Below are 26,675 nucleotides of genomic sequence, written 5' to 3'. Positions count from 1 at the left end.
CTGCCTCCAAACTGCACCAATCTAATAGGGGTTCATTAAGTTCTGTGCAGTATAAATAATTGTATTTCTTGAAATCGGACACAGTAGCTTTACATGGGCTCTCTCAAGTGCAGCCTTCCACTCCTCACTGAGGGCACCACTTTGGATGGATTGGAAGTAGGGCATAGAGGAACTATAATGACCTCCTAGAGACTAGCGTAAGAATTAAACTTTTCAATGGTGAATGGGTGGTAGAGGGGGACGCATCTTTAAACTGAGTAGTTAGGGCGTGTCTAAGCTGCAGAAACCTAAAATGTACAGCGATGACTATATAAACTGTAACACCTTCTGAACCTCCCACCAGATTTTTACCGCCTGGTAAAGGGAGACTATCACGGGAGACCTTGCCTCTCCAAGAATGCCTGAAGGGGAGTATAACCAGGTGGGGAGTATAACCGGACGAAAAGTCGGCATGTGGACACTGCGGAAATGCTGACATAGAATGTCGGTAAACCTTCCCTGGTGGTCTAGTGGTGACTTACGGGTTCCGGCAGTCAAGTGAAGCGCAGTACCGGATATCTGACGCAACTGCGTTCCAGTGAGTACTCTCCCCCTATCCCTAATCCCTACCACTAACTAACCACTAGTGCCTAACCTTCCCCCGCCGCCTAATCCTAACCTCCTCCTAGAGCCTAACCCTAATGCCAACATTCTGAGAATGTCAGGACTTCACATTGCAACATTTTATAAGTTGACATTCTGTGGCTATGGACGTTTTGCCTGTTGACAGTTCAACATTGTCACCATCGTAACTGATTATGATTATATCCTGTAAAATGAATTGTGCTCTTGCGGCTTTTCCGTACAATGATAATAGAATTAAACCATAATTAATTAACTAGCGTGAAGTATATCCTGTATGAATGAAAATGCTTGGGAGTTTTAACCACTTAACTGACGTGGTCGTGGGAGATGCGAATGCAGCCAGCGGTGATTCACGTGACGAGGCGCGACCGCGCCTCCCCGCTGTGTTTTTGAAGAAGAAATTTGTTCTACTCATGTGCAAAACGGATTTCCTCTGACTCCCCGTACTAATGCGTAATAAACGGACATCTGAGTAACCCTTATGCTGCGTACACACTGGCAGTGTGTACCAGCGATCTGCAGATATATTGGGGCATCGTGCTGTGTGTACGGGTGGTCAGCTGACCGCAGAGGTTGTGGGGAGGGCGCAACCATCACCTGCAGATATATCTGTTAAGTGTGTACCCAGGTTACTCAGGAAGTCTGACCAAATCACGTTGCCTGGGCCACTGATGCCTTCGGAACGCCTGGAAGACGTGGCCAACGCCCATTTCTTGGAGCGCTCCAGGTTGCCGCCAACAAACGCTAGCAGCATGTCAATCAAGCTGCAGCTTTAGCGCGCTGCGAATGAGATCGCAGAAACGGATAAGCACATGCGCTGTGCGACTCCTACGAAAGCGCAGATTTGCAAATCTCGCGATTTATGTAAATATCGAATTTAGGCCCTATATTGGATTATGCTTTGAAATAAATCATTTTGCAGATGTAAGTTTTGTGTTTTGTTTTTTTAACTCCTAGATCATATAAAACAAGTGTGTTGAGTTTTTTTGTGTTTTTTTTTTTTTCACATATGCCACTGGCGCTCCCCCCCTCCTCTGTGTATCGCTGTTATGGAAATACCCTGCCCAGGTCCTCAGGATTCCAAGCACCCTGGCGAGATGGACTGCGATTCCGTTCCTGCGCTATACTTTGTTAACAGGACCGGCACCGGCATTAGCAGCTAAAACTGGGGCAGCTGTTAATTTATTTGGCTCATCTGCATTTGCATAAGGCCTTTAATATGTCATTTTAGATGCAGCCCAAACTGCAGTGCATTTAATAGGCGATAGCGTGTAAATGTTCCTTTATTGTGAGATTTATAATAATTACGCACATATGCAGAATCGCCAAATAATGGGCTATAATGGCAACGCAAAGAATCCGACCGGCAAGATTACTGCAAGAGTGGGAACATGCAAATTAGTTAAATGAACACGTACGGTTCAAACAGCCGATGAGAAATAATTGCCCGGTGCTGTTGTCAAAACAACATTATTCTCCTCCCCTGGCTGCATTTCATTTGTAGCTAACATGTTCCCGGGCACACTAGAGCCTTGTGGTACAGCTGCCTGGTAGAGCCGCTCTCCTCAGAGTCCCCTGCAGGCAGGATAAGTATCAGGGTAAGGAGGAAAGGACATACTACTCCAGGTGAGCTAGCCAATATAGCAAAGGGGCAAAAAGAGGTGAAAGGTCATTCTCTCTCTGTAGGACCGAACACACTATAAAATGCCTGGGAGATGTATGATGGAAGTGCCAAGCCGACGCAATTCCGTACGCCAGCAGAAAACAGCATGCTTATGTGTCTATACGCCCAAGGCGTACGCAATTATGCAGTTGCACCGCCTCACGCCTCTATCATCAGCACTTACAACTACCCCGTTGCTAGGGGCAGGAGATCCAGGCGTTTGGAATGCAGAAGCATGACTCAGAATAGGTAGTAACCCTGGAAACGTGCCCATAACACCTCCCCCCCCCCGGAACAGTTCTCTTATGTGCTCTCCAGAAATGCCCATTCACCCATCGCAGTGAAAGGTCTTGAGATACGTTCGACCTTGAATCGATTGTAAGTTCTCGAAGATGTGTATGCGCAGTTTGCTTGCTTGCGACTTAAGAGTTTAGCCTTGACCAGAAATGATCTACAGATGTGTCCTTGTACACCTAGCCTCAATACGCCATGCATCGTAAGACGCCTGGCACAAATGAACCGCTAGGATTCTCGCATCTCGGCTCGCGCCAAGCGTCTACTGCGCCCGCAAATGTGTCTTAGCAGTCTAACCCTCCCCCTTGCAGCTTAACCCTAACTCCTCCCCCCCGCAGCCTAATCCTAACCCTCCTCCCACCGCAGCCTAACCCTAACCCTCCCCCTAATGTCTAACCCTAAACCCTAACCCTCCCCCCAATACTCACCGTTGGGATGCCGACAGTCGGGATTCTGAATGGTGTCGAGATTGCGCCCGGCGGTCGGGATGGCGGTGCTCAGAATGCCAGTGGTCCGTTGCATCCATTTGCGACCAAGACGCATATTTGGGTGAAAAAGATGCGCAGCGCAAGCAGAGTCAGACGAGACCTGGCACACCGAGAAGGGCTGTTCGGTGTCGACTGCAGCAGTAGTGTCCGAGGACGCATCTGTATGACACACGGCATTGTTGTGGGGGTGCGGCAGAATTTAAAGAGATAATATCACATTTATTTCAAACACTTTACTGGCATGCTGTACTTGTTAAATATTCGAATAGTCTTTTTATGGGACGGCGCATGTTTCGCGGTAAAGGGAACGGATTCTCATGGTGGTAAAAGCTTTGCGCAGGCCACCCACATACTGATGAGGGGCATAATCCCAAACAAGCATCACAAATGTTTTCTAATTTAAGGTGATCACCGCCTAACTAGGCAGTAAATATAAAAATGCTGGCACTCCCCTCTAGCGTCCGCCTGCCAAAGGTTCAAACGCTTGGAGCGTCACAGCATCCCGGCACCAGCGTCCTCCACGTACATCACCACATGCAAGCTAGGGGCCTCATTCAGAGCCGGTCGCAATTAGCTCTCGCTCGTCCAGAAAATAGGGGTGGCTATTCAAATGAACCGTTCGCTCTTTGCGGTCTGTTCACGCCTCTAGGTCTGAACGAGCGAACAAAACTTGCGGTCGTTTTTTGGAAAACTACGCCCCCTGGCCGCTCGCATCCTACGTCATGTCCGCTATTTATTAGATTAATCGAGTACATCGACCAGCGTATGAACTGCTTGCTATTCTTGTGGCTGGTTTTTGCTACCACAATTTTGCGAGCAGTTCTGGCTATAAAATAACCCAGTGACGTGGTCAATGACGCTGCTGTTTTAATTATGCACACCCATAAAACGCCCGTTTTGACCTTTAAGCACGCCTGCGTTCTGATCTCCACTCTCCGTTTTCAAGCACCTTCCCCCGTTACCACCCACAAACGCCTGTTTCTGTCACTCAAATTATCAGGCATTCGCTATTTTGCGAGCACATGAATTTCGACCGCACTGACTGGTTCGCGCATGCGTATAACGATCCGTACGCATGCGCAGTTGGGCAAACATCGCTCGGAGCGAACGAGCGGCCGTTTACGAGCGGCTCTGAATCAGGCCCTAGGTGCACTGAAAATGACAGTAGCAAGGAGATGAGACTAACGCTCGTCATGAACACAGGCTTTGCATGATCAAGCATCTAAACACAGTAACTGTCAGCCATTAAAGTGCTCCCCAAAATCCTTATTTAAAGAGCATCGCAGCCAGTGCTAGTTAGCCAATTAGTGCACTGACTGCTAGCCATTGTGAAACATATACTTGATTAAACAACATTGGATCAGATCTCTAAAAATAGGCCATCTTGGCATACTGGCAACCAGTTTTCTGATTGCACTGTTTACCAGCTGCCACGGTGATTTCCCGATCTGTGCTGGCAGTGAGACAGTTACAGATGTAGCATGTCCCAGGCATCCTTCCCTCTAGCATGTGAATCCTTCCTCAAGGATGTTCCTTTCTATCGACTACAAAGAAACACAAATGTAAAATCACTTGCTATGAAACACCCGGGTAGAAACATTTTATAGAGCTGGTATATGATTCGTGAGCTTTTCAGAACAATTGAAAAGAAATGTAGATTGTGCGGAATCTCGTAGAATGTCAGCGGCTTTTACATTCTTGTTGTGTTTTGCGGAACTGGATGACTGGAGTCCTGTGTGTGTGTTACAGAGTATAGAAGAGAAATCACGGCATTGTGAAACGCGCACTATTATCCTGCGCAAAACACAATATATTGTAATTGGCAACTGCGGTTAAAGAGGTCTATATCTGGCTAAATACCTTATATAATAGAAATAAACTAGCGGAATATCAAGGTGAGCTTTTGTCGCCATTGCGGCCTCTTCCCATTTCTTTAACTAGTATTGTGATATCATGAAAAGGAGCAGTTTATTTCTTTGATGGAGTCATTATTATTATTATTATTCTAGTACACAATTGGTAATCATCTTTTCCTGTACTAAAATGAAATCAACTTCAATGCTTGTTTTCCACCTTAATGGCTGTAATATATGGCGTACATTGGGCCCGATTCAGAGCCGGACGCTCTTTGAGAACGCTCGCTCTGAATCAGGGCGTCCCTTTTTTCTTTTTAAAGACGGCCTCCTGGCCACTCGCATAGCTGTGGGTGACCGCCCACAGCTTATGCGAGCGGCCAGGTGATGGTCGCGATGGTCAAGACCATCGCGACCATCGGGCTTGCGTTGAGACCCTTGTGGTAGGGTCTCATGGCCGCAAGCGCCAGTGGACTTCCTGCTCTAATAGAGCAGGAAGTCCACCTACTGACATCACGAGTGATGTCAGTAGGGCCGCCCACAAACGGCAGGCGTTCCTGCAGGAACGCCTCCGTTTGCCTAGCCACCCCCCCTGCCCGCCTCCAAAACGGGGCAAGCTGTCAATCACCATCGACAGCTGCCCCGCTTTGGTGCGAGACCCGTAGCGACGGAGCGCCAGTCGCTGGCCGGGTCTCGCGGAGCCGGCTCCAGCGTGCGCATGCGCAGTGGGGGACCATTTACCCGCTTGCGGGCGCTGTGCGCTCGTGAGTGGGTCTGAATCAGGCCCATTATCCATCAGAGTAAGGGGACATCAACAAATGTTTTATTACGTTTGTTGGGAGTGCGTCTAGAAATACTTTCCTGCAGAATTCCAGTTGGAAGGAGTGAAATGTATCCCATTACACGCATAGACTTGGCGCTTCAGAAGCAGAGGATTTAAGCCCTATGTTCGCTTGTGCGTCTAATCCACCCTTCAAGGAACACTGACAATCCACCCAAATGCTTGCGGTGGCCGGTGCAATCATCTGCATCCCACAGGGGTTTCCATCTTGGAACACAAACACATTCGCTTGCCCAAATGTTGACGTGACAAATGACAAAAGAGCATCTGCGCTAAAGTACCGCCAAACCCAAGAAAGAAAGTCGCCACCATCCTACTGTAGCTCCGTCATGAAGAAATATCCCCTTCATCTTTGGCACAATATACGGCAGGTTATCTGAAACAGGCCAGAAGGCGGAGACATTATTGGCACTGCCCCTTTGCATGGCTTAACCAATCCGCACTCTGCATTTCTAGCTATTGCCTAGCTATCAATCACTGTCTGTTTATAAAAGATAGAGAAGCACCTTCCCCCTACCAAGGCAACTTGCTGCAGTGTAATACAAAAAGCAGCTGGGAAGTAGCTGAAAAACCGGCTGTCACGACACCTGTCAGAATTCCGGAGCCGGCATCCCGACGGTAAGTACTGGGGTCACGGGGAGGATTAGGGTTAGGCATTAGGGAAGGGGGGAATTAGGGTTAGGCACTGGGGGGGTTATGTTTAGGGTACGGGAGGGTTAGGATACCGACTGGGCGACGCCAATCATTAGCCCCACTACTAAATCCCGACACCCGGCATACGGAACAAAGATAAGCCGGGGGGTAGTTAGCGTTAGGGACCCCTGGGGGGACTTTGGATTAGGCACCCCCCTGGGAGGGTTAGGGTAGGGAAAGGTGGTTAGGGCTAGCCCCCCCCCTACACAGGAGGGTTAGGTTTAGGGTACGGGGAGGAGGGGTTAAGCTTAGGCACTAACAGGGGAGAGGTTAGGGTTAGGCACTAAGGGGTGGAGGTTAGGGTTAGGCACTAAGGGGGAGAGGTTAGGGTTAGGCAGTAAGGGGGGGAGGTTAGGGTTAGGCACTAACAGGGGAGAGGTTAGGGTTAGGCACTAAGGGGGGGAGGTTAGGGTTAGGCACTAAGGGGGAGAGGTTAGGGTTAGGCACTAAGGGGGGGAGGTTAGGGTTAGGCACTAACAGGGGAGAGGTTAGGGTTAGGCACTAACAGGGGAGAGGTTAGGGTTAGGCAGTAAGGGGGGGAGGTTAGGGTTAGGCACTAACAGGGGAGAGGTTAGGGTTAGGCACTAAGGGGGGGAGGTTAGGGTTAGGCACTAAGGGGGAGAGGTTAGGGTTAGGCACTAACAGGGGAGAGGTTAGGGTTAGGCACTAAGGGGGGGAGGTTAGGGTTAGGCACTAAGGGGGGGAGGTTAGGGTTAGGCACTAACAGGGGAGAGGTTAGGGTTAGGCACTAAGGGGGGGAGGTTAGGGTTAGGCACTAAGGGGGGGAGGTTAGGGTTAGGCACTAAGGGGGGGAGGTTAGGGTTAGGCACCCCTAAGGGAGGGTTAGGGGGGAGGGGGAGAGGAGGGTTAGACTACTTAGCTGATGCTGTCGGGATTCCGACCCGTCGGGCTGCTGCTGTGGGTATTTGATCCGGCGGCTAAACAGCTGCCGGCATTGCATACCGATTCCCTCATCTCAGTAATGCACAGATGTTGAACTTCATATGGGTAAAATAGTGGCATTAATTCCCCTTTAAATGTCACATCTGTTTTACAACTGGAGCTATGCAATCCGAATTATCCACTGCAAACGCAAAGAGCAGCTTCTGCTGAAGCGCTGCGTTCCAGGACATTGAGCTGGCGAAGGGTTAAATGTACCCTCTAGTTTCACAGTGTTCATCAGGAAGATTTTATAACAAGCTGCTGATTGGTCCACACTGGGATAGTCTAATAGAAACCATCTGTGTCAGCTAAAGATTTTGTGTCAGCTGAGGAATTTCCCGGCATCCTCCCATTCATGAGTTTAAGCACGCAATTGAGGCCAAGTGTCCCAGCATTAAGCATAATCCTCGGCTGCAGAGGCAGACCTCACCCGCGGCCCAGGGTTAGTCTGGAACCACACTGGCTGTTAGAGAGTAGCCAGCGTGACGTGCTGCAGGAAAACCGCAGGATTCGTGCCAGAAAAAAAGCGTAAATGCAGAAAGAAAAGAAAGAAAATGATTTAATAAAATAAAACCAAAAAATGAAAATTGTTCCATATTAAAAATATCTACTGATCCGTCAGGATGGAAAAGCTCAATACTTAGCTCAAAGCTCTGTGCCAGGTGCACAATTTGGCAGTGCCCGTGTTTCCCAGTTAACCCCTTGATTCTAGAGACAGCTATATGCCACTTCTGCTGAAATCCGTAGCACTGATTCTGGTAATGTGCCCAGCGTTCCCTGGCTGTTCTGATAACTGGGCACATATGGCGTGCTTGTCACTCAGCAACGCTCAGCCATATGTAGCGTGGGCGGCCTGATCACTACAAAATATCTCAGCGCCCACACTGTGATCTTCTTTGGTACTGTGGAACTCATATATTTTGATGCCTCTATATATACACACATTTATATACACACACACACATTCTACCTGTCACTTGGGAAGCGCTAGAGCATATAGCTATACCATGGCCTTGTAGGGCTGTGACACACACACTGCACACAGCACAGATACAGTGGGATAAATCACAGACCTGCACACACATCTGTATACCATGGCCATGTACGGCTGTGATACACACACACACTGCACACAGCACAGATACAGTGGTATAACTCACAGTCCTGCACACACATCTGTATACCATGGCCATGTAGGGCTGTGACACACACACTGCACACAGCACAGATACAGTGGGATAACTCACAGTCCTGCACACACATCTGTATACCATGGCCATGTAGGGCTGTGACACACACACTGCACACAGCACAGATACAGTAGGATAACTCACAGGCCTGCACACACATCTGTATACCATGGCCATGTAGTGCTGTGACACACACACTGCACACAGCACAGATACAGTGGGATAAATCACAGTCCTGCAAACACATCTGTATACCATGGCCATGTAGGGCTGTGACACACACACTGCTCACAGCACAGATACAGTGGGATAAATCACTGTCCTGCACACACATCTGTATACCATAGCCATGTAGGGGTGTGACACACACACACACTGCACACAGCACAGATACAGTGGGATAACGCACAGTCCTGCACACACATCTGTATACCATGGCCATGTAGGGCTGTGACACACACACTGCTCACAGCACAGATACAGTGGGATAACTCACAGTCCTGCACACACATCTGTATACCATGGCCATGTAGTGCTGTGACACACACACTAAACACACAGCACAGATACAGTGGGATAACTCACAGTCCTGCACACACATCTGTATACCATGGCCATGTAGTGCTGTGACACACACACTGCACACAGCACAGATACAGTGGCATAACTCACAGTCCTGCACACACATCTGTATACCATGGCCATGTAGTGCTGTGACACACACACTGCACACAGCACAGATACAGTGGGATAACTCACAGTCCTGCACACACATCTGTATACCATGGCCATGTAGGGCTGTGACACACACACACTGCACACAGCACAGATACAGTGGGATAACTCACAGCCCTGCACACACATCTGTATACCATGGCCATGTAGGGCTGTGACACAGACACACACTGCACACAGCACAGATACAGTGGTATAATTCACAGTCCTGCACACACATCTGTATACCATAGCCATGTAGGGGTGTGACACACACACACACTGCACACAGCACAGATACAGTGGGATAACGCACAGTCCTGCACACACATCTGTATACCATGGCCATGTAGGGCTGTGACACACACTGCACACAGCACAGATACAGTGGGATAACTCACAGTCCTGCACACACATCTGTATACCATGGCCATGTAGGGCTGTGACACACACTGCACACAGCACAGATACACTGGGATAACTCACAGACCTGCACACACATCTGTATACCATGGCCATGTAGGGCTGTGATACACACACTGTACACAGCACAGATACAGTTGAATAACTCACAGTCCTGCACACACATCTGTATACCATGGCCATGTAGGGCTGTGACACACACACTGCACACAGCACAGATACAGTGGGATAACTCACAGTCCTGCACACACATCTGTATACCATGGCCATGTAGGGCCGTGACACACACACATACTGCACACAGCACAGATACACTGGGATAACTCACAGTCCTGCACACACATCTGTATACCATGGCCTTGTAGGGCTGTGACACACACACTGCACACAGCACAGATACAGTGGGATAACTCACAGTCCTGCACACACATCTGTATACCATGGCCATGTAGTGCTGTGACACACACACTGCACACAGCACAGATACAGTGGGATAACTCACAGTCCTGCACACACATCTGTATACCATGGCCATGTAGGGCTGTGACACACACACTGCACACAGCACAGATACAGTGGGATAAATCACAGTCCTGCACACACATCTGTATACCATAGCCATGTAGGGCTGTGACACACACACTGCACACAGCACAGATACAGTGGGATAACTCACAGTCCTGCACACACATCTGTATACCATGGCCATGTAGGGCTGTGACACACACACACTGCACACAGCACAGAAACAGTGGGATAACTCACAGCCCTGCACACACATCTGTATACCATGGCCATGTAGGGCTGTGACACAGACACACACTGCACACAGCACAGATACAGTGGTATAATTCACAGTCCTGCACATACATCTGTATACCATAGCCATGTAGGGGTGTGACACACACACACACTGCACACAGCACAGATACAGTGGGATAACGCACAGTCCTGCACACACATCTGTATACCATGGCCATGTAGGGCTGTGACACACACACTGCACACAGCACAGATACAGTTGAATAACTCACAGTCCTGCACACACATCTCTATACCATGGCCATGTAGGGCTGTGACACACACACTGCACACAGCACAGATACAGTGGGATAACTCACAGTTCTGCACACACATCTGTATACCATGGCCATGTAGGGCCGTGACACACACACATACTGCACACAGCACAGATACACTGGGATAACTCACAGTCCTGCACACACATCTGTATACCATGGCCATGTAGGGCTGTGACACACACTGCACACAGCACAGATACAGTGGTATAACTCACAGTCCTGCACACACATCTGTATACCATGGCCATGTAGGGCTGTGACACACACACACTGCACACAGCACAGATACAGTGGGATAACTCACAGTCCTGCACACACATCTGTATACCATGGCCATGTAGGGCTGTGACACACACACTGCACACAGCACAGATACAGTGGGATAACTCACAGTCCTGCACACACATCTGTATACCATGGCCATGTAGGGCTGTGACACACACTGCACACAGCACAGATACAGTGGGATAACTCACAGTCCTGCACACACATCTGTATACCATGGCCATGTAGGGCTGTGACACACACACTGCACACAGCACAGATACAGTGGTATAACTCACAGTCCTGCACACACATCTGTATACCATGGCCATGTAGGGCTGTGACACAGACACACACTGCACACAGCACAGATACAGTGGGATAACTCACAGTCCTGCACACACATCTGTATACCATGGCCATGTAGGGCTGTTATACACACACTGCACACAGCACAGATACAGTGGGATAACTCACAGTCCTGCACACACATCTGTATACCATGGCCATGTAGGGCTGTGACACACACTGCACACAGCACAGATACAGTGGTATAACTCACAGTCCTGCACACACATCTGTATACCATGGCCATGTAGGGCTGTGACACAGACACACACTGCACACAGCACAGATACAGTGGGATAACTCACAGTCCTGTACACACATCTGTATACCATGGCCATGGTACTGTATACAGATGGAAATCCTTCCATGAAACAGAAGCTGATCTTGGCATATGCTGCTATGTACATAGGTCTGTCTCCCTCCAGCTCCAGACAGTGTGCGCACTTTCTAGGATTTCCCTTTTACGGACGTATTATCTTTCCCGGAGAGCCACAATCAACCTGCGCAGCGACAATTATATGTTTCCTTTAGAAAGATGTTGACTTTAACTAAAGTAAACGATTGGGATTTAACCATTTGTATTGAATCTGGAGGGAGAGGACCTTCATTCCATCAAACTAACAATACTAAATGTAATAAGAAATCTTTGCTTATAATCTGGCAGGAAGTTTATTTATTTTGTTCCTGGTGTTGGTGATGCTGCGAGACGCCAGCAGACAAGGAAAACTTTATAGCCGTGTAATCCTTGCACCCAGGCGCTGATTTCCGGGCCTGTGGCCTACAGTAGAGCAGTGACAGGTAATGACAACAACATTTCAGAATAAAGTACACCGGCGCTGATTCATGGTTGTATGTAAGCCCAATTGGTTGCGTACAACTACAATGGTGGGAGAACTGAGCATGAGCAGAATAGGTCCTGCATCGTCACATGTAGTGCCCCCCAAGCCAAAGCCTAATTGACAGGCTGTGGCCATTTGAATGGGGGGGGGGGGGAATGGGTCAGTAACAGGGTCTGTTTTACAATACGGGCACATGTCGTCCCTATTTTGCAGGCATACCCAGGCCAGGGTCGATTTCCTGGCCCTAGAGACGCTTACTCAGATGGCTCGATGGCTGGGACCATCGCGATCGAATAACCTGATGCTGCGTCCAACTCCAAATGCCCCCATACTGTCAATCACACCTGCTAAACAGTGGTTGGTTTATCCAAAATCTCCTAATTATCAGTTCTGTTATTATGTAAAGAATAAAGGGGAAATGTAAATTGGATGTTTTTTCACTGCCTAGAAAGATGATTATTATAATCTTTAATTATATGACGCTACAAGGGTTCAGTACATAAGGGATAGAACATAACACAACTGTTACAGATTTACAAATGTACAGGGTTACAACTCACAAGTGACATAACTACATGGAGTGGTCACTGGGCCTGATTCAGAGCCGAACGCTCTGACCAGAGCGCTCGCTCTGAATCAGGGCCCTCCTCCCTAAAAATGGAACGGCCTCTTGGACGCTCGCATAGCTGTGGGTTACCACCCACAGCTTATGCGAGCGTCCATGGTGATGGTCGCGATGGTCAAGACCATCGCGACCATCGGGCTTGCGACGAGACCCTGCGATAGGGTCTCGCTGCCGCAAGCCCAGGAGTGATTTTGGCTCTATCAGAGCCAAAATCACTCCCACTGACATCACTACTGATGTCAGTGGGCCGGACTCAGACGGTAGGCGTTCCCATGGGAACGCCTCCGTCTGGCAGCCACGCCCCCGGCACGCCCACCAAAGGGGGCGTGCTGCCAGTCACCATCGACAGCACGCCCCCTTTGGTGCTAGACCCCGAGCGACGTATTCCTCGTCGCTCGCCGGGTCTCGCGCATGCGCACGACGGAGCTCCCTCCGTTGTGCGCATGCGCATTCGGCCAACATCGACCTGCTTGCGAGCGTCCTTCGCTCGCTCGCGGGTCTGAATCTGGCCCACTGCTCGCAAGAGCTTACATTCTAGAGCAGAGGTTCTCAACCTCGGTCCTCAGGACCCCACACAGGTCACGGTTTCCAGGTCGCCCAGCAGGTGCACAGGTGTACTCATTACTCACCGACACGTTTTAAAAGATCCACAGGTGGAGCAAAGTATTTCACTTGTGATTCTGTGAGGAGACCTGGAAAACATGCACTGTTTGGGGTCCTGAAGACAGAGTTTGAGAACCTGTCTTCTAATGAATGTCCTTTATAGCACAAGGCTGAGCCGGAAAGCCCTACACTGCATGTAATTATGCCTTTATGTCCTGCTGGCTTTACAAACTCATTACAAGTGGCGTTTCATTACTTAGTTTAGCAATTTCAGCAAATCCTGTAGACACCAATATATTCAGTTCCAATTCGGTGTTAAAGGTGAACCTACATCACTTACACAGATCTCATAATTTTAAGTCAATGTCATACAGTACTTGACCGTTAAATCAATAAATAACCACATGTATCACGCAATGCACTACATATATGTCAAAACCACTGAATAACGTCACAAGTTTTAGCATTGTACATGTTAGTGTGAAACTGATCACATGTAATAAACCTTTAAGTCAACAGCCTATGGAGCAGACCAAACAGAAGTGGTACTGTGTAGTGCCTCTTGCAAATCTAATACAAACAGATCCTGAGAGTGACAATACACATATAAAGAACTGGATATGTATACATGTTTTTAAAAGAAAAGACAAATGTAAAAAATAAATGGAGACTAGTTTGCCAATATGTGGCGGTAACATCTGTAAGATTTAAAATTCATTCTGAATAATTCTATTGACACATTTTAGCAGACGCCAGTTTTCACCGACTTCCCCTGTAAATCTGGGCACCCAAATCCTGCCCCCCTTCGTGCAAAGGTTCACATCACATCCTGCAGAGTAATATGTAACAAAAACACCCGGTCACGCAGACTTACAGTGGCACCAGCCCAAGTGACAGCACCAGTGGAGCCTGAAGCACTTGCCATGGCTGTGGGTGGCACAGATGGAGAGACCGTCGCAAGGCTTGAAATCGGGTCTTCCGGCACAGCTCCTGGCCAGAGCTTGTGCTTCATCCACCTTATCGTTCTTCAGGCACTTTGGGGCAGCTGTGGCCGTCATCTCTGCCCGGAAGCCTGATCAGCAGGCAGGGAGAGACGTGCCGGTGGCTGGGTGAGCAGCGGATGCCTGGAACTGAATGAAAAAAAGCAGTTTTAATGCAAGCTGGCAAAGCAATGCGAGAAGTCACACTATGCCGTTACAGAATCACAGACTAACACGTACAGGCATACCGACAATAGATGTAAAACCCACACCCAACAGATAATAATCACAAACACAATTTTATTCCAACCGTATCAAAAAAAACCTTAACGTGAAAGCAAGAGATCCCTCACTCCCTACACGATAAGACACTTATTGAATATCTTTTGAAGACGCTTCCCAGCTCTACAGTCTTATTAATGAGAACAGAGGTGAAAACCAGCATGGTGACTTCCTATTATAGCGACTAGTTGCCTCTTTTATCTATCAGTTTTTGACACTCTCACAGTGACAATTTCCCGGGCAGGATGGAAGACGACGAGATACTAAATGATTCCCTTGCAGAATCTATGCGCAGAATAATGGCTTACATTTATTAGTAAATTATACATTTCCACAATCACTTCATCATCGCAGCACAAGCTTTGAAATCCCGAATACGAAAAAAAAACAGGTGCTGTAGCTGAACCTTATACACGCTGGCACGGAATGGCACTTCTGCCCATCCCCTGCTGCAAAAATCACGCTGCACATTTTACTTCACTGCTGTCAAACCCCCATTTACATTTTCTGGAGAACGGAGGACAATAGACTGTAAACTATGGAGCAGTGCAAAACACAGGAGAGAGCAGTAAAGGGTGAATAAGAAAAGTATTATGTGACATTACACTGCCTGTGTTTGCCCAAACGCAATAGTCTTTTTGAGTCAAGAGATAAAGGATTGCTCTGGGCAATGGGGAGAGTCTATCGGGACTCCTGTGCTCTACTGCGCGTGGGCGGCCTGCTGACCACACATGTGCGGCAGCCAATTGCTGGGCGAGAGTCAAGGAGGAACCCTCTCCCGATATATTTAGCACAATGTAGCCCATAGGTCAAGGAGACTTACAGTGGCACCTGCCCAAGTGACAGCACCGTTCGATGCCGGGGCCAAGATCTGCAATGCTTTGCATCAGATATGGAGATACAGTAACTGCTGCTATCCCTCCATAGTACATTCGGAGGATACTGAATATTTGGGGGTATCCCCCGAAAACGGGTGTTATCTTAGCTGAAAATAACTGACGGGGGCAAGTTATGTGAGAGAGAGAGCGAGCAAACCAAATAAATATGTATCTCAAATTTTTCAATCATTGCTGCAATTTGTACCATCCTCACCTCTTATACCGACTTCAAAAGAATCAAAATCATAGCGTGTAACAACCCGCAGGCGTGACGGTTAGTAACCTGGCCAGATGTGGTAAAAAAATTACCGTTTGATGAATTTTATATGGCAGCCGTATTCAACGCATGGCTTCCAGCTGCTGTGAAACCACACATCCTAGCATGCGCTGCCTTGGATTTAGCATGCCCTATAATAGCAATACTATGTCAGGGCATGCTGGGATATGTATTCCCATAGCAGCTGGAGGGCCTGTATATTATCTACCCCTGTTATATGGGATAGAGGGCCTCATTCAGAGGCGGTCGCAAGAAGCGATCGCTCTCTCTGAATGAGGACGGCCGCTTCCTTTTTTTTAGTGCGGCCTCCTGGTCGCTAGCTAAGCTGTGGTTACCACCCATACCTTAGCGACCGACCAGGTTGATGGTCGCAATGGTGAAGACACCATTGCGTTCATCGGAGCTTGCGACGAGACCCTAAGGTTGGGTCTCGGCAACCGCAAGCCCCAGGGAGCTTCCTGCTCTGATCGAGCAGGAAACTCCCCACTGACATCACTGCAGATGTCAGTGCGGCCGCCCACAAAATTACAAGCGTTCCGTTAGGAACGCCTCCGTTTGTGTATGCGCCTACAAAACGGGGCGAGCTGTCGATCAATATCCACAGCCGCCCCTTTTGTAGTGAGCTCCGGAACGAGAGTGTTTCTCTCTCGCTCCGGGGCTTGCGCACGCGCAGTGCGCAGGACCAAAACATCGAGTCGGTTGCGAGCGCTCAGCGCTTGCGACCGACTCTGAATGAGGACCAGAGATCATCCACCATCGCTCCCGCTGGAAAATACAACAGCAAAAGGTAAGCTGCCTGTTTGTGGAGAAGCAGATGACCTCCTAATGAAGGTGTCTAGTCCAGTGAAGTGTCATTGGACATAATTCAATTGTTTTAGCACGCCTGATCTAAAATGACGGGAGACCGCGAGGCGCTATTCAATTGATTCCGACCTTTGCATCGATCATGCCTGAAGAGGTCTGTTTTAGCCTCAACCGACCAAAGTGCTGGGCGCGATCGCGAAAAGTGCCACTTGGGCACTTTTCGCGCATTTCAGCTCGCCATCCCTAGGAAGGGAGGGGGGCCGAGCTAAAAGTGCTGATGGCCGCGATTGTTTCGATGGTGACCCCAGATTGCGACCTGGGTCGCAGCGCAGGGATCACGCAAATGCAGCAAGGTGGTGTGTGACACCTCCTTCTGCATTTGCATTTTAAATGGACAGAAATGCACAGGCGCTTGCGTGCGGCTTGTGTGCAATTCCGTCCGTCTCTGAATCAGGCGCTGAGCAGCTTCAAATTAGACAATTAATACTCCGGTTTGAAAGCCGACTTAATGAATGATTGGGCAGCTCTTGCATTCCGTTCGCATCATATAAAGTCTTTTTGGACATAGCAGAGCCAACCTACATTTAAATCTGCTGGGTTTTTAATAGAATTAGCAGTGGTTCATTGATAAAATGATGTCTACATTACAGGAACATATTCACACCAGTTCTGTTAATCAGGGAACATCATAAGAATGGTGGAAATGAAACAATCGGGCTAGTACAGAGGTAACGCAATGGCAATGCCAACGTTTTCAGAGTCGAGAAATTATTTGCTACTGCGCATGTGCAAAAATATCAGATGTCCCAAAGTCACGTGCGTTCCACTGAGTGTTCGCTATTGCGTACGGGGTCGCTGGAAATGTGAAATACACAAACAACATACGCAACAGCTCTGATCAGTAGACACAACCAACAGTTACAGCTTCCAATTTAGGTGAACACAGGAAACTTACACATCTCACCCACAAGCTGGGTACACATCAGATAGTGTGAGCCGGTCCGAAAAACACTCTGATCCCACAGCGCGATTATCGGATCGGTGTGCACCCCTACAGACTGAGCAAGTATTGCTGAGTGTGTACTTACTTTTGATTGATTCAAGGGGATCAGGAGGTTGTGAATGAAATAGAATGTGCAGCGCACGCTGTCTCGGCCGTCCGATACGACCGTTGCAGGAGCACTTGTAGCCATATTGGCTAACACTCCTGCATAGACACTATCCAATTGGATAGCGTGTACCCAGCTTCAGTTATAGCAAGACGCTTCATTTATCAAAGATAACACAATCTGCAATCATCTGCCTGACATCCAGCACACAAAACACTCTCCCATAGAACAGACACAAAAGGCGTAGCGCACACTCATATGCCAAAGAGAAAGCACAGCGCACACTCATATGCCAAAGAGAAAGCACAGCGCACACTCCTCTGCCCTACAGAAGACACAGCGCACACTCCTCTGCCCTACAGAAGACACAGCGCACACTCCTCTGCCATAGAGAAGACACAGCGCACACTCCTCTGCCATAGAGAAGACACAGCGCACACTCCTCTGCCATAGAGAAGACACAGCGCACACTCCTCTGCCATACAGAAGACAGCGCACACTCCTCTGCCATAGAGAAGACACAGCGCACACTCCTCTGCCATAGAGAAGACACAGCGCACACTCCTCTACCATAGAGAAGACACAGCGCACACTCCTCTGCCATAGAGAAGACACAGCGCACACTCCTCTGCCATAGATAAGACACAGCGCACACTCCTCTGCCATAGAGAAGGCACAGCACACACTCCTCTGCCATAGAGAAGACACAGCGCACACTCCTCTGCCATAGAGAAGACACAGCGCACACTCCTCTGCCATTGAGAAGACACAGCGCACCCTCCTCTGCCATAGAGAAGGCACAGCGCACACTCCTCTGCCATAGAGAAGACACAGCGCACACACCTCTGCCATAGAGAAGACACAGCACACACGCCTCTGCCAGAGAAGACACAGCGCACACTCCTCTGCCATAGAGAAGACACAGCGCACACTCCTCTGCCATAGAGAAGACACAGCGCACACTCCTCTGCCATAGAACAGGCACAGCGCACACTACTCTGCCATAGAGAAGGCACAGCGCACACACCTCTGCCACAGAGAAGACACAGCGCACACTCCTCTGCCATAGAGTAGACACAGCGCACATTCCTCTGCCATAGAACAGGCACAGCGCACACTACTCTGCCATAGAGAAGACACAGCGCACACACCTCTGCCATAGAGAAGACACAGCGCACACTCCTCTGCCATAGAGTAGACACAGCGCACATTCCTCTGCCATAGAGTAGACAGCGCACACTCCTCTGCCATAGAGAAGACACAGCGCACACTCCTCTGCCATAGAGAAGACACAGCGCACACTCCTCTGCCATAGAGAAGACACAGCGCACACTCCTCTGCCATAGAGAAGACACAGCGCACACTCCTCTGCCATAGAGAAGACACAGCGCACACTCCTCTGCCATAGAGAAGACACAGCGCACACTCCTCTGCCATAGAGAAGACACAGCGCACACTCCTCTGCCATAGAGAAGACACAGCGCACACTCCTCTGCCATAGAGAAGACACAGCGCACACTCCTCTGCCATAGAGAAGACACAGAGCACACTCCTCTGCCATAGAGAAGGCACAGCGCACACTCCTCTGCCATAGAGAAGGCACAGCGCACACTCCTCTGCCATAGAGAAGACACAGCGCACACTCCTCTGCCATAGAGAAGACACAGCGCACACTCCTCTGCCATAGATAAGACACAGCGCACACTCCTCTGCCATAGAGAAGGCACAGCACACACTCCTCTGCCATAGAGAAGACACAGCGCACACTCCTCTGCCATAGAGAAGACACAGCGCACACTCCTCTGCCATTGAGAAGACACAGCGCACCCTCCTCTGCCATAGAGAAGGCACAGCGCACACTCCTCTGCCAAAGAGAAGACACAGCGCACACTCCTCTGCCATAGAGAAGACACAGCGCACACACCTCTGCCATAGAGAAGACACAGCACACACGCCTCTGCCAGAGAAGACACAGCGCACACTCCTCTGCCATAGAGAAGACACAGCGCACACTCCTCTGCCATAGAGAAGACACAGCGCACACTCCTCTGCCATAGAACAGGCACAGCGCACACTACTCTGCCATAGAGAAGGCACAGCGCACACACCTCTGCCACAGAGAAGACACAGCGCACACTCCTCTGCCATAGAGTAGACACAGCGCACATTCCTCTGCCATAGAACAGGCACAGCGCACACTACTCTGCCATAGAGAAGACACAGCGCACACACCTCTGCCATAAAGAAGACACAGCGCACACTCCTCTGCCATAGAGTAGACACAGCGCACATTCCTCTGCCATAGAGTAGACACAGCGCACACTCCTCTGCCATAGAGAAGACACAGCGCACAATCCTCTGCCATAGAGAAGACACAGCGCACACTCCTCTGCCATAGAGAAGACACAGCGCACACTCCTCTGCCATAGAGAAGACACAGCGCACACTCCTCTGCCATAGAGAAGACACAGCGCACACTCCTCTGCCATAGAGAAGACACAGCGCACACTCCTCTGCCATAGAGAAGACACAGCGCACACTCCTCTGCCATAGAGAAGACACAGCGCACACTCCTCTGCCATAGAGAAGACACAGCGCACACTCCTCTGCCATAGAGAAGACACAGAGCACACTCCTCTGCCATAGAGAAGGCACAGCGCACACTCCTCTGCCATAGAGAAGGCACAGCGCACACTCCTCTGCCATAGAGAAGGCACAGCGCACACTCCTCTGCCATAGAGAAGACACAGCGCACACTCCTCTGCCATAGAGAAGACACAGCGCACACTCCTCTGCCATTGAGAAGACACAGCGCACACTCCTCTGCCATAGAGAAGACACAGCGCATACTCCTCTGCCATAGAACAGGCACAGCGCACACTACTCTGCCATACAGAAGACACAGCGCACACTCCTCTGCCATAGAGAAGACACAGCGCACACTCCTCTGCCATAGAACAGGCACAGCGCACACTCCTCTGCTATAGAGAAGACACAGTGCACACTCCTCTGCCATAGAGAAGACACAGCGCACATTCCTCTGCCATAGAGTAGACACAGCGCACATTCCTCTGCCATAGAGTAGACACAGCGCACACTCCTCTGCCATAGAACAGGAACAGCGCACACTCCTCTGCCATAGAGAAGACAAAGCGCACACTCCTCTGCCATAGAGAAGACACAGCGCACACTCCTCTGCCATAGAGTAGACACAGCGCACATTCCTCTGCCATAGAGTAGACACAGCGCACACTCCTCTGCCATAGAACAGGCACAGCACACACTCCTCTGCTATAGAGAAGACACAGCGCACACTCCTCTGCCATAGAACACACAGCGCACACTCCTCTGCCATAGAGAAGACACAGCGCACACTCCTCTGCCATAGAGAAGACACAGCGCACACTCCTCTACCATAGAGAAGACACAGCGCACACTTCTCTGCCATAGACAAGACACAGCGCACACTCCTCTGCCATAGAGAAGACACAGCGCACACTCCTCTGCCATAGAGAAGACACAGCGCACACTCCTCTGCCATAGAGAAGACACAGCGCACACTCCTCTGCCATAGAGAAGACACAGCGCACACTCCTCTGCCATAGAGAAGACACAGCGCACACTCCTCTGCCAAAGAACAGCCACAGCGCACACTCCTCTGCTATAGAGAAGACACAGCGCACACTCCTCTGCCATAGAACAGCCACAGCGCACACTCCTCTGCCATAGAGAAGACACAGCGCACACTCCTCTGCCATAGAGAAGACAGAGCGCACACTCCTCTGCCATAGAGAAGACAGAGTGCACACTCCTCTGCCATAGAGAAGACAGAGCGCACACTCCTCTGCCATAGAGTAGACACAGCGCACATTCCTCTGCCATAGAGTAGACACAGCGCACACTCCTCTGCCATAGAACAGGAACAGCGCACACTCCTCTGCCATAGAGAAGACACAGCGTACACTCCTCTGCCATAGAGAAGACACAGCGCACATTCATCTGCCATAGAGTAGACACAGCGCACATTCCTCTGCCATAGAAGACACAGCGCACACTCCTCTGCCATAGAAGACACAGCGCACACTCCTCTGCCATAGAAGACACAGCGCACACTCCTCTGCCATAGAAGACACAGCGCACACTCCTCTGCCATAGAAGACACAGCGCACACTACTCTGCCATAGAGTAGACACAGCGCACATTCCTCTGCCATAGAGTAGACACAGTGCACACTCCTCTGCCATAGAACAGGCACAGCACACACTCCTCTGCTATAGAGAAGACACAGCGCACACTCCTCTGCCATAGAACACACAGCGCACACTCCTCTGCCATAGATAAGACACAGCGCACACTCCTCTGCCATAGAGAAGGCACAGCACACACTCCTCTGCCATAGAGAAGACACAGCGCACACTCCTCTGCCATAGAGAAGACACAGCGCACACTCCTCTGCCATTGAGAAGACACAGCGCACCCTCCTCTGCCATAGAGAAGGCACAGCGCACACTCCTCTGCCAAAGAGAAGACACAGCGCACACTCCTCTGCCATAGAGAAGACACAGCGCACACACCTCTGCCATAGAGAAGACACAGCACACACGCCTCTGCCAGAGAAGACACAGCGCACACTCCTCTGCCATAGAGAAGACACAGCGCACACTCCTCTGCCATAGAGAAGACACAGCGCACACTCCTCTGCCATAGAACAGGCACAGCGCACACTACTCTGCCATAGAGAAGGCACAGCGCACACACCTCTGCCACAGAGAAGACACAGCGCACACTCCTCTGCCATAGAGTAGACACAGCGCACATTCCTCTGCCATAGAACAGGCACAGCGCACACTACTCTGCCATAGAGAAGACACAGCGCACACACCTCTGCCATAGAGAAGACACAGCGCACACTCCTCTGCCATAGAGTAGACACAGCGCACATTCCTCTGCCATAGAGTAGACACAGCGCACACTCCTCTGCCATAGAGAAGACACAGCGCACACTCCTCTGCCATAGAGAAGACACAGCGCACACTCCTCTGCCATAGAGAAGACACAGCGCACACTCCTCTGCCATAGAGAAGACACAGCGCACACTCCTCTGCCATAGAGAAGACACAGCGCACACTCCTCTGCCATAGAGAAGACACAGCGCACACTCCTCTGCCATAGAGAAGACACAGCGCACACTCCTCTGCCATAGAGAAGACACAGCGCACACTCCTCTGCCATAGAGAAGACACAGCGCACACTCCTCTGCCATAGAGAAGACACAGAGCACACTCCTCTGCCATAGAGAAGGCACAGCGCACACTCCTCTGCCATAGAGAAGGCACAGCGCACACTCCTCTGCCATAGAGAAGGCACAGCGCACACTCCTCTGCCATAGAGAAGACACAGCGCACACTCCTCTGCCATAGAGAAGACACAGCGCACACTCCTCTGCCATTGAGAAGACACAGCGCACACTCCTCTGCCATAGAGAAGACACAGAGCATACTCCTCTGCCATAGAACAGGCACAGCGCACACTACTCTGCCATACAGAAGACACAGCGCACACTCCTCTGCCATAGAGAAGACACAGCGCACACTCCTCTGCCATAGAACAGGCACAGCGCACACTCCTCTGCTATAGAGAAGACACAGTGCACACTCCTCTGCCATAGAGAAGACACAGCGCACATTCCTCTGCCATAGAGTAGACACAGCGCACATTCCTCTGCCATAGAGTAGACACAGCGCACACTCCTCTGCCATAGAACAGGAACAGCGCACACTCCTCTGCCATAGAGAAGACACAGCGCACACTCCTCTGCCATAGAGAAGACACAGCGCACATTCCTCTGCCATAGAGTAGACACAGCGCACATTCCTCTGCCATAGAGTAGACACAGCGCACACTCCTCTGCCATAGAACAGGCACAGCACACACTCCTCTGCTATAGAGAAGACACAGCGCACACTCCTCTGCCATAGAACACACAGCGCACACTCCTCTGCCATAGAGAAGACACAGCGCACACTCCTCTGCCATAGAGAAGACACAGCGCACACTCCTCTACCATAGAGAAGACACAGCGCACACTTCTCTGCCATAGACAAGACACAGCGCACACTCCTCTGCCATAGAGAAGACACAGCGCACACTCCTCTGCCATAGAGAAGACACAGCGCACACTCCTCTGCCATAGAGAAGACACAGCGCACACTCCTCTGCCATAGAGAAGACACAGCGCACACTCCTCTGCCATAGAGAAGACACAGCGCACACTCCTCTGCCAAAGAACAGCCACAGCGCACACTCCTCTGCTATAGAGAAGACACAGCGCACACTCCTCTGCCATAGAACAGCCACAGCGCACACTCCTCTGCCATAGAGAAGACACAGCGCACACTCCTCTGCCATAGAGAAGACAGAGCGCACACTCCTCTGCCATAGAGAAGACAGAGTGCACACTCCTCTGCCATAGAGAAGACAGAGCGCACACTCCTCTGCCATAGAGTAGACAGCGCACATTCCTCTGCCATAGAGTAGACACAGCGCACACTCCTCTGCCATAGAACAGGAACAGCGCACACTCCTCTGCCATAGAGAAGACACAGCGTACACTCCTCTGCCATAGAGAAGACACAGCGCACATTCATCTGCCATAGAGTAGACACAGCGCACATTCCTCTGCCATAGAAGACACAGCGCACACTCCTCTGCCATAGAAGACACAGCGCACACTCCTCTGCCATAGAAGACACAGCGCACACTCCTCTGCCATAGAAGACACAGCGCACACTCCTCTGCCATAGAAGACACAGCGCACACTACTCTGCCATAGAGTAGACACAGCGCACATTCCTCTGCCATAGAGTAGACACAGTGCACACTCCTCTGCCATAGAACAGGCACAGCACACACTCCTCTGCTATAGAGAAGACACAGCGCACACTCCTCTGCCATAGAACACACAGCGCACACTCCTCTGCCATAGAGAAGACAGAGCGCACACTCCTCTGCCATAGAGAAGACACAGCGCACACTCCTCTACCATAGAGAAGACACAGCGCACACTTCTCTGCCATAGAGAAGACACAGCGCACACACCTCTGCCATAGAGAAGACACAGCGCACACTACTCTGCCATAGAGAAGACACAGCGCACACTCCTCTGCCAAAGAGAAGACACAGCGCACACTCCTCTGCCATAGAGAAGACACAGCGCACACTCCTCTGCCATAGAGAAGACACAGCGCACACTCTTCTGCCATAGAGAAGACACAGCGCACACTCCTCTGCCAAAGAACAGCCACAGCGCACACTCCTCTGCCATAGAGAAGACACAGCGCACACTCCTCTGCCATAGAACAGCCACAGCGCACACTACTCTGCCATAGAGAAGACACAGCGCACACTCCTCTGCCATAGAGAAGACAGAGCGCACACTCCTCTGCCATAGAGAAGACAGAGCGCACACTCCTCTGCCATAGAGAAGACAGAGTGCACACTCCTCTGCCATAGAGAAGACAGAGCGCACACTCCTCTGCCATAGAGTAGACACAGCGCACATTCCTCTGCCATAGAACAGGAACAGCGCACACTCCTCTGCCATAGAGAAGACACAGCGCACACTCCTCTGCCATAGAGAAGACACAGCGCACATTCATCTGCCATAGAGTAGACACAGCGCACATTCCTCTACCATAGAAGACACAGCGCACACTCCTCTGCCATAGAAGACACAGCGCACACTCCTCTCCCATAGAAGGCACAGCGCACACTCCTCTGCCATAGAACAGGCACAGCGCACACTCCTCTGCTATAGAGAAGACACAGCGCACATTCCTCTGCCATAGAGAAGACACAGCGCACATTCCTCTGCCATAGAGAAGACACAGCGCACACTCCTCTGCCATAGAGAAGACACAGCGCACACTCCTCTGCCATAGAGAAGACACAGCGCAAACTCCTCTGCCATAGAACAGGCACAGCGCACACTACTCTGCCATACAGAAGACACAGCGCACACTCCTCTGCCATAGAGAAGACACAGCGCACACTCCTCTGCCATAGAACAGGCACAGCGCACACTCCTCTGCTATAGAGAAGACACAGTGCACACTCCTCTGCCATAGAGAAGACACAGCGCACATTCCTCTGCCATAGAGTAGACACAGCGCACATTCCTCTGCCATAGAGTAGACACAGCGCAGACTCCTCTGCCATAGAACAGGAACAGCGCACACTCCTCTGCCATAGAGAAGACACAGCGCACACTCCTCTGCCATAGAGAAGACAGAGCGCACACTCCTCTGCCATAGAGAAGACAGAGTGCACACTCCTCTGCCATAGAGAAGACAGAGCGCACACTCCTCTGCCATAGAGTAGACACAGCGCACATTCCTCTGCCATAGAGTAGACACAGCGCACACTCCTCTGCCATAGAACAGGAACAGCGCACACTCCTCTGCCATAGAGAAGACACAGCGCACACTCCTCTGCCATAGAGAAGACACAGCGCACATTCCTCTGCCATAGAGTAGACAGCGCACATTCCTCTGCCATAGAAGACACAGCGCACACTCCTCTGCCATAGAAGACACAGCGCACAATCCTCTGCCATAGAAGACACAGCGCACACTCCTCTGCCATAGAAGACACAGCGCACACTCGTCTGCCATAGAGAAGACACAGCGCACACTCCTCCGCCATAGAGAAGACACAGCGCACACTCCTCCGCCATAGAGAAGACACAGCGCACACTCCTCCGCCATAGAGAAGACACAGCGCACACTCCTCCGCCATAGAGAAGACACAGCGCACACTCCTCCGCCATAGAGAAGACACAGCGCACACTCCTCCGCCATA

The 26,675-nt window shown here is 50.4% G+C and overlaps 1 protein-coding gene across 1 annotated transcript in view; it reads right to left on the bottom strand.

Annotated features, from left to right (window-relative positions):
- Positions 1 to 26,675, bottom strand: part of CUNH3orf70 (chromosome unknown C3orf70 homolog) — a 119,804-nt gene that overhangs the window by 65,529 nt on the left and 27,600 nt on the right. The window contains exon 2 of the mRNA XM_088461103.1: positions 14,361 to 14,616. Within this exon, the coding sequence (XP_088317229.1) occupies positions 14,361 to 14,544 (184 nt within the window). The 5' untranslated portion in view covers positions 14,545 to 14,616. The remainder of the gene's footprint in view (positions 1 to 14,360; positions 14,617 to 26,675) is intronic.

This window comes from Taudactylus pleione, unplaced genomic scaffold (assembly GCF_031769625.1).
Source record: "Taudactylus pleione unplaced genomic scaffold, aTauple2 ptg001017l, whole genome shotgun sequence".
In the NCBI taxonomy this organism is placed as follows: Eukaryota; Metazoa; Chordata; class Amphibia; order Anura; family Myobatrachidae; genus Taudactylus; species Taudactylus pleione.
The sequence above is the reverse complement of the archived record's forward strand: the minus strand, read 5'-3'. Positions and strand labels throughout refer to the sequence as shown.